General features: G+C 48.9%; 1 protein-coding gene and 1 long non-coding RNA gene across 2 annotated transcripts in view; one reads left to right on the forward strand and one right to left on the reverse strand.

Moving 5' to 3' along the window:
• Positions 1-1,772: 1,772 nt before the first annotated feature.
• Positions 1,773-9,522, reverse strand: part of LOC109292273 — an 83,163-nt gene continuing 75,413 nt past the window's right edge. The window contains exon 4 of the long non-coding RNA XR_002096088.1: positions 1,773-1,893. This is a non-coding gene — a long non-coding RNA (uncharacterized LOC109292273). The remainder of the gene's footprint in view (positions 1,894-9,522) is intronic.
• COPG2 (coatomer protein complex subunit gamma 2) overlaps positions 9,066-9,522 on the forward strand; it is a 770,521-nt gene continuing 770,064 nt past the window's right edge. The window contains exon 1 of the mRNA XM_019509640.1: positions 9,066-9,104. Within this exon, the coding sequence (XP_019365185.1) occupies positions 9,079-9,104 (26 nt within the window). The 5' untranslated portion in view covers positions 9,066-9,078. The remainder of the gene's footprint in view (positions 9,105-9,522) is intronic.

A 9,522-nucleotide genomic window follows, 5' to 3' on the forward strand; every position in this document is an offset into this window, starting at 1 on the left:
TCTTGCCCAGGTCATGATGGACACTGCTTTTAAAGCAGACAAAAATTAAACTTGGAGTACTACTTGTGTGCAGGTTCAGTTATCATTGAATATGCATTTTTGCCAGGTAATAAACAACATTAAAAATAGAGAATGTCCCCCTGGCTTAGAGCATCATAGGATGCCTGCAACATTTAAAAAGAGATACCCCTATCAAAGTACCTGGGTTACTACTTGGAAAGGCTGTGATAAAGAAAAATGTTCATTCTTGGTGCAGAGGGTAAAAGAGGAAAACTAAACCACTGCTTATTTGCTAAACTCGGAGCTAGGAGGAGGATGCCTTTGGGACTGGAATTTGCATCGTCCCATATGGGAAATAGTTACCCCCGATGGTCCACGGTATGTGGCACAGTCCCCCTTGGTTCAAATTAGTAGCACCTTGATTGGATTAGGGACCCTATGGAGAGGCTGGCCTCTCAGCCCACCTAACATGACCTGCGTATACGAGTTACCTAATGTGTCATATGTAACAATAAGGCAACGTGTTTGTTGGGAGGAACCAGGTCGTTTGCTGCATGAAAACAGTGGACCTCGAGGAGCCCAAGAACTGCATTCCAGAGTCCTTCCCAGCACCCCTCAAACAGCGTTGTTCGGGAACGCCTGACCTCGCTGAACTTCGTGAAGAAAGAAGCTTGCTGTGTATCAGGCATCAGAGGGACTGCCGATAAGTTGTCAACGCGAATTGCTTTTGTCTGTCATCGTTAGTCTTGTTACTACGCATAGTTGTGTTTTTTTTAAGTCAATAAATCTTTCTTACCTTTCTACCCCCAACCACACTCTCAATCTAAACCCTCCGCAGGCGGCTGGAACAGGCACCCATGCAAATAAGTTGGCTGAGCCCACTCCAGCCCTCTAAATATATAGGGTACATGGGTAAAATCAGCAGGATTTGACCTCAAGGATGGTCAGTGTTACAGTGATCCCATCTGCCAGCAGGCTCTTACCTAGCAGGTAACAGGGCCAGATTAGCTGATCAGCGATTCGACAAGCAAATCGTTGAATTATAGAAGATGAGAGTTGCAAGGGATCTCGGGGTGACATCTAGTCCAACCCCCTGCTCCAAGCAGGACCGTCCCCAAGGCAATATTTGGAGATATGGAGAGGTAAAGGCAACATTTGAGGGAGCCAAACTTTGTATTTTCATTGAAAATGCACATATGATGTTGCCTGGAACATTTAGGCAGCTTTGTCTAATGATTTGGCATAAACTAAATAAATAAACCTGGAAAACAATAGAGGGCTTTTCAAGGAAACGTTAGCTTTTTCAGAATGAAGCCTTATTTTATTTTATTTTTTGCTTGCTTTCAAGCAATGCGGTCCTTCAAAATTCATTTAACAAAGTTGTCAAAAACATTAAATTGAACTTAAACGTAAAACAAAAGGTTTCCGGTTGAACCAAAATCAGCAGTCTTTAGTTTGGGTGGGAGAAAAGATTTTGTTTAACTGAAATAAAAAAGGCTGCAGATTTCTTTCTCATGCAGCAAGCCAGGCCAAACAAGATCAAGTGTTTGCACAGCTGTGAATGTGACACCAACATGACATGGGCAGTGACACTTCCCCTCTATTCAGCACTGGGGAGGCCACATCTGGAGTCCTGCTATCACTTTTGGGGACAAAAAGGATGGGGACAGTTTGGAAAGAGTCCAACGTAGGGCAACAAAAATGATTAGCGGCCTGGGAAGCAGGATGTCTGAGGAAAGGCTGAACGAGCTAGGGTCATTTAATCTGGAGACGCCTGAGCGGGGATTTGATAACAGTCCTCAAACACCTGAAGGATGGTTATAGCGAGGATGGAGATGGGCAGGGGTCAGGACTAGTTGCAACGGCTTCAAGCTGCAGCCGGGGAAATTGAGGCTGGAGATGAGGAGGAACATCCTGACTCTGAGGATGATCAAGCACTGGACCAGGCTGCCTAGAGAAATGGTAATCGCTCCTTCCTTGGAAACTTTCGGAAAACAGGTGGGACAGCCCCTTGGCTGGGCTGGTTGAGTCAGGGCTGGTCCTGCCTTGAGCACGAGGCTGGACTAGATGACCTCCTGAGGTCCCATTCAGCCCTACTTGCCTATGATCCTGTGACCCTAGATCAAAAGCGCAGCCCGGTCTTAACAAGCCACATCCCCAGCTGACAGTTCATTACAGGTGATCATGGAAATAGTTAGCCTTTTCCATGTTGTGATAGAGATGGCTATATGAAAGCCCATAGCGAGGGGGAAAAGGGGATGCTGCAGCATGCCTGACGCCATGGCATCTCTGGTAGCAAAGAAGAGTCCCTGGCACTGAGTTTTAAAGTGCTCTGCCCTTTAAGGCAGGAAATGCACTTTGCTTCATTTCAGTGCACAATGTCCAGCCTTCATAGCCGGCCCTATAAAAATACAAGCTAAAATAACAGCAGTAATCCCAGATCTCTCTCAGTCTTCACTGGGGCACTTCAGGCCAGGAAGCAAGTGATGAATACACACAGCACAGGCCCCTGCAACTGCAACCCACCCGGCCCTTTGGCGGACAAGCGCCTCATTCATAAATGGTATCAAAAAACAAGCAGACACACAGCGCTACCATTGCATCCTTTAATGGGGAAGGCGGCATATTCAAATTAGCCGGCCACTCATTCGACACCCTTTTCACGAGGAGCGAACCTGCCGGAGAGTTGAAAAAGGCTTGCACAATTCACAGCGGCAGTTTGCCGAGCATTGAGCTCCATGATGCTGCAAAAGGAACAAAAAGAGCCGGGAGGAGCAAATGAAGGGAACCTGGGTGAATCCCGTGTGGGCAGAAGAGATGGATGAGGCCAGTGTGAGAAGATCAGACCAGACCAGACCAAAGCCCCAAGAGAGTCCTCCTGGCAGCTGCCCGACGGCTGAGCACTGCACCCTGCGTGCCTCCAGCCCAGGCTTGGCCATTGCCCTCTCCCCAGCCACCCTCAGGGATAGCTGTGCAGCTGCCTCCCCTTCCTCTCTACCCTACCGCTAGCTGCCAACTCCTCCCTTCTGGCAGACGGGCATTGGCTCCCAAGGAAGGGGGACATACTCCTCACACTGGCTCAGCCACCCGCGCCATCACCTTCCCAGGACGAGATTTCAGGGCATCCGTCAGCATCCCTGCTCTGCATCTCCAAGCAAGAAGCCTCTGCTGCTGCTCTGGTTTCCTCTAGCAAATCAAGAACAGACCCCTTGACATTGCTCTCATTTCTCACGAAATAGAGACTCCGGTGCTTGCCCCCGAGGCAGGCATGTCACAGCTCCCTTCTCACTTCAAAATTCAGCGCTCCCTTAGCTTAAGGCAGTGGTTTTCAACCTTTTTTGTACCAGGACCGATGCCAGTCCCTAGCCAGCACCCCTCACTCCTGACCTGCTGCCCCCGAGTGTGGGGCAGGGGAGGCCCCAAGCAACCCCTCGCAGACTAGAGCTCTGCCCTCCTGCAAGGGAAAACCCCACTGTTTCCCACGCTTTCCTCCTCTAAAGGATAATCCATTTTTGAAGTTTGTTCGTGGCCCTTTCAGATATTCTTGCAACCCGCTTTTGGGTCAAGACTCACAGGTTGAGAAACGCTGGCCTCGTAATAGATCCTGAACAAACTGATTCAAACTCGTTTGGAGTCTTTAACAACCAGCCATCGCTCAAACATCGCCGTTTCCTGATGTCCTCATCGCAGCTAAGTTAGACAACTGCATTCGTGCCTCTGCTGCCTCCGCTGTGCTCTGCACCCTGCTAATTCGCACACGTACAAAGTTGCTTATAAGCGAAGATGAGCACGTGTCTATGTGCTGGCTTTCAATCTCGACCCTTGCCCTTGGGCCACTCCTTTCTTCTACGTACTCAACAACTCTCAGCCATGCAGGTTACTCTGTCAGGTGCTTAGCAGTCTACAGAAGGCATTTTCACCACTGCTTCCACCTTTCCACATTGCAGAGACAGTCCTCTTTGTGTCAGTCTACAACCCGTGCTGGAAGGTAGGGCCGAGGAGCGACTTAGACAGATTCAGAGTGACCTAGACAGATTGGAGGACTGGACCAAAAGAAATCTCATGAGGTTCAACAAGAACAAGTGCAAAGTCCTGCACTTAGGAGGACACAGTCCCATGCACCGGTGCAGGCTGGGGCCAACTGGCTTGGCTGCAGCTCTGCAGAAAAGGACCTGGGGGTGACAGGGGACAAGAAGATGGATATGAGTCAACAGTGTGTCCTTGTTGCCAAGGAGGCTAGTGGCATCCTAGGCTGCATTAGCAGGAGTGTTGCCAGCAGATTGAGGAAAGTAATTATTCTCCGCTATTCAACAGTGGGGAGGCCACATCTGGAGGCCTGTGTCCAGTATGGGCCCCCCACTACAGAAAGGATGTGGACAAACTGGAGAGAGTTCAGCGGAGGGCAATAAAAAGGGTTGGAGGGCTGGGAGACAGGACTTATGAGGAGAGGCTGTGGGAACTGGGCTGATTTAGTCCGCAGAAGATAAGACTGTGGGGGGGATTAAATAGCAGCCTTCAACTCCCTGCAGTGGGGTTGCAAAGGGGATGGAGCTGGACTGTTCTCAGTGGGGGCAGATGACAGAACAAGGAGCAATGGGCTCAAGCTGTGGCAAGGGAAGTTGAGGTTGGATATTAGGAAAAACTCTCTCACTAGGAGGGTGGTGAAGCACTGGAACAGGTCACCCAGAGAGGTGGTGGAGTCTCCATCCTTCGAGGTTTTTAAGGCCCAGGTAGACAAAGCCCTGGCTGGGATGATGTAGTTGGGGCTGGTCCTACTTGGAGCAGGGGGTTAGACTAGATGTGACCTCCTGAGGTCCCTTCCAGCCCTCATTGTCTGTGATTCTATGAAAAACACCATTTGCCACCTCTTCCAGTAAGACAGAGCTGGACTGAGGCTTGAAGAGGTGTGAGGCTGTATTCACCGAGTTTAGGGAGGTTTATTTGTTCCAGGGACGTTGGCTCAGGCCCATCCCTGAGGTGCGTCTACCCATTGGCGGAAAAAACAGAGCTCATTGCTGTCTGTCGAGCAATGAAATTGGGACATTGCCACTGGAGAGCTTGTTATTAGAGGAAAGCAAAGAGACGTTCATTTGCTAAAATGTATAACCGTTAACCAAGAACGTCTCTCTAAGCTGAGTCTTCTCCCCCTCAGTTGAACTTGGCTCTGTGTTTCATTTTCTTCCAATAGGCTATTAATGGCAGAGAAGATGAGAAAAACAAAGGCTTCATCCTTCTTGACCAATAGAGTCCCCCTGGGAATCGGGTTGACATCAGGCATGGGGAAGAGATAAACACGCATAAGCCACTCATTTCTGCCGGTGAATCAGCAGCTCACCAAGTCCCTGACAGCAGCTTCCAGTGGGCGTATGCATGATATGTCATACCGGCACACTGCAGCTGTTTTAGCTGAAAGGCTCCCGTCAGCTGTGCAGAGAGGTCTTAAGGAAGACGTGGTTGGACAAAGCATGTCCTCCTGGTTCCCCCGTGCTCGGGATGCAACCGCAGAAAATGTTCATAGGATGATCACAGGGGCGGTAAATACGACATGTGAAGAGAGGGGAAGGAAGCAGAGCCCAACGGATGCTGAAGTGGGGGAGAAACACATGGCAGTAATATGGGGCGAGGGACTGGACTCGATGATCTCCCGAGGTCCCTTCCAGCCCTAATGTCTATGAAATCTGTGAAATATTATGGCTGTAACAGACAGGTGTGAGCTGCTATCAAGGGTGGATCCAGAATTTGGAAAAGCGGGCAGCAGATGGTGAGGTGCATCACCCTATATAAAACAACACATATTTTTTCCCAGTTAAAAATAACCTGAAAGCTTTGCTAATACGGTAGGGGCCTCCTTAGGACTGGATCATTTAGTTTAAGATTGATGCAGAAACAAATCAAACTGCATTGGACTGAGTTAAAAAACAGTCTGCAGGGCTGTGAAATAGGAGCTTCTTTTCCAGGAGGAGCTCACAGAACAGAAGATAGCTTGATTGGTGCAACATCGAGACTATTAAAAAAAAAGAGAGAGAGGGTCTTTAAAACCTACAGAATGAGTAGTTTTGCAGGAATCAGGTAGATTATAATGAGCCATGAAGTCAAATGACTCCCTCAGCACTGTCTGAATAGAAATGTTGCTGATGCCATGGCCAGGCAGTTGGTTTAAAACTCTGGGTGGAGCAAGGATCAAAGTGGGGTGCAAGTGCACCAGCACACCCCTTCTGGATCCACCCCGGGCTGCTGTCTCCCATAACAGCTCTAAAATCTGCAAGTTATGCCACTTATACAGTCTAAGCTGCATAAAGCAGGCACATTCTGCAGCTTGGAGATTACCTGACATGCACAGCAGCTGGTTCATCTTGCAAGTCCCAAAGCCAAGTGTTTTTCTTCCCCTGGCCATATCTGCTATTGTCGCCATGGCACAGACTCTGCTGCATTTCATAGACATGGGGATAAATGGCTTGATGGATCGGTTGTGTCTACCGTGCTCTGAATCTCACCATCACAAGCCTTAATGAGGGGTGAACAGCTGGGTACCCACCTACACAGTAGCAAGCTTTAATGAGGTGCAGAAAGCTAGTCCATTTTGTTCCATCACAAATTAATTGGCATGTTTAATGAGGTTTAAGTGTGCCTTTACTTAATAGAATGAATGGATTAATAGGATCAGTGGCAAATGGCTGGGGTTATGTGTCTAAGACCCGTATTATCTGTGGGCTTCCATTGTGCAGGAAGTACTTGGTGAGTGAAAGTGCCATAACACAAAGGATATTCCTCCCCCTTGTAGCTTTTAGGAGGAAAGATAGTTCTATTCCCAGCTATTACATGGATCCAGAAGAGGACCTCTGGTGCATCATTCAGCCTCCCCGTCCTTTGCTAATTATGACAGCAGGATCTTCCGGGAAAGGCTGAAGCTAGAGAAAGCAGCTTTAGGCAAGTGGCACACTGGTCTGGGCCGGAGGTGGTGCATTGGAGCAGATGGTGCATTGGGCTGATCTTGCAAATCCTCATCATTATAGCATCTGCAGAGGGAAGTAGAGCTAGAAGAGACCTCCAGAGGTCATCTACTCCAATCCCCGAGGGGTGCCACCACTGCAGATGGAAGGACTGGGGGTCTACCACAGCGCAAGGGCCTCTCAGCCCACCAACAGCTCGCCTCCAGGATGTGGGCAGGCTCTGGCTCTGACAAAAAAGGGGGAATGGGCCCCTCACTGTAACATGACAGTTAAATTGAAATGGTGGGTTTCAGTGAAAAACCCACCATTTCCATTTAGGGGGCATAGAATAAAACCCTGAGGACTAAATCCCCATCACCTGGACAAGCACCTTCTGATACTGCATCCATCCAGGTTTATCTTAAACTGGCTTTAGACATTTTGAAAGCAGTTTATGTGCACTGAATTTCTGTTGTGTTATGGATTTGGACCATTTTCTGACTTATACCAGTTTATGTGCGATTTCTGTCCCTAGCCCTGGAGGTTGATGTTGCCCCCGTGTGTAGTGGCTACCCCAGGTGCCCGGCTATGTTCTTACACTGCGGAGCCTAGCAGTCTTAGGTGGGACGGTCTGATTTGAAAAGTCCTCTATGTGGTGCATAATAGCATTGATGGAGTCTCCATTTAAAATAAAGTCTCCTCTTCTGCGTAGCCTCAGCAGCCTGCCTTTCTGTTAACTGTTGCGTCCTGAAAGTCTCCTGTAGCATGCAATCAGATAAACTTGACAAACTCAATTAGAGCGGCATGACATTTCCAAGGCAACGTCGTGAGTACATTCCAGTAATACTTTGGCCCAACCAAAGCAGTTCATATGTTAAATCAATAGTAAACCTTTCATGACTAAATTTATTTAAAAAGAAAAAAATCAAGTTATCAATTTCCCATTAATCTCAAAACTCCTGGTGCGCGGATGGGAAATTCCAGTTGCAACAGACCTGACACAGGAGGAAGTAGCTTGATCTGCTATATCCATGGAGCAGGGCTTCTTCCAAGGAGCTACATGCAGCACAGCTTTGCAGCTCTCACACCTTTCAGCCAAGGATTGTAAAGAACAAGTGCCATGGCAGAAATGGCACAATAAAGACAGGTTGTTTTGGAGCACAGTCTGCTGGAGACAAGCAGCACTCTGATCCCCTTCTTCTTTAAAAGAAGAAAATGCCCCTTCCTTCTTGATAGCTGAGGGCAAAGAAGGAGCTCCCAGCAGTGGGGCTGCAACAGATCTCCAGGGAAGCCAGGGACTGAGAAGAGCCAAGGTCACTTGCCCCTTGTGAAGCCATGCTGAGGCTGGCTCCTGGGGTCCTCTCAGGAGACAGAGACTGAATAAGTCCACTTCTTCGGGGAGTCCTAAGGAAAAGCTTTCCCCCTCCCCTTGAAAAGGGACGGTTTGATCCTTGTCCGGCTGACAGCAAACATCAGGGAAACTTCACAACTCCTTTTTGAGGCTGGTGTCGAAAGTACTATTATTATTCCCATATTAAAGATGAGCAATGCTGAGGTTTAGCCAGTCTTGCCAGTCTTCTAGGCAATGAAGTGGGGCACGTGGAAAGAAGGGATGATTTGGGAGCAATGGCACTAGACCGGATGTCAGGAGTTTAAGTTCATCTCCTGATGTTGCCCCACGCTTCCTGTATGAGTCGAGGTGAGCCACTTAATTCACCATCTTCAGTCCCCCACCTGTCAAATGGTGCTAATCATCTTCCTTTCCCTTCCCCTTTGTCTCTCTTGCTTAATGACATCCTGTATTAAGCACTGAGACAGGTATCGAACCCAGTGTCCAGATTCCCAGTGCCATTGCTCTAACCACTGGATATACTGCTCCCAAAGCATCATGCGGGGGTCCAAGAACTAAGCCCCTTACAAGCAATGCTCACCCAGGCAATCCTAACATCATAGTTTCATAGCTGTTAGGAGCCAAGAGGGACCTTACAGATCATTGGGTCCAGCCCCCCTGTGCTTGCATACCTACCTACTGCAGAGTAGAGGGGACAGACCCACGGGCCCAAAGTTGCAGCAAAGTAGGTTTAGATTCAATATTGAGAAAAACGTCTTCGGTGTTAGAGCAGAGCAGCGGTGGCATAGACGCCGAGGGATGCTGTGGACTCTCCGTCACTGGAGGTCTTCCCGACAAGGTTGGACAGCCACTGGTTGGGGATGAGCTGGGCAAAGCCATGCCTATGTTTTAGTATGGGTATTTCCCATACTTCTGAGCTTGGCTGGGAGGGATTTTTTCCCCCCTTCTACTGCTACATGTCAGGGCAGGGGGTTAAGCTGTCCTCAGAAGTACTGGGTGTTGGCTGCAGCCAGGGTGGGGGACAGGGGTGTGCCAATGCTTGTTGGGATGTCAACCTGGAGGGTCCCAGCGAGAGTCTTACCCCCATGCTCAGGGTCAGGCTGCTTGCCATAGCTGGGGTCAGGAAGAGATTTTACATCATGGCCAAATTAATATAGTTGGGTTGTTTTCCTTCCTCTGTAACGGGGGGGGGGGGGGGCCCCTTCCTTGGATCTCCCAACCATTTTTTTAAAAACCGGGCCC

This window comes from Gavialis gangeticus, unplaced genomic scaffold (assembly GCF_001723915.1).
Source record: "Gavialis gangeticus isolate Ggan-Ray unplaced genomic scaffold, GavGan_comp1, whole genome shotgun sequence".
NCBI lineage: Eukaryota > Metazoa > Chordata > Crocodylia > Gavialidae > Gavialis > Gavialis gangeticus.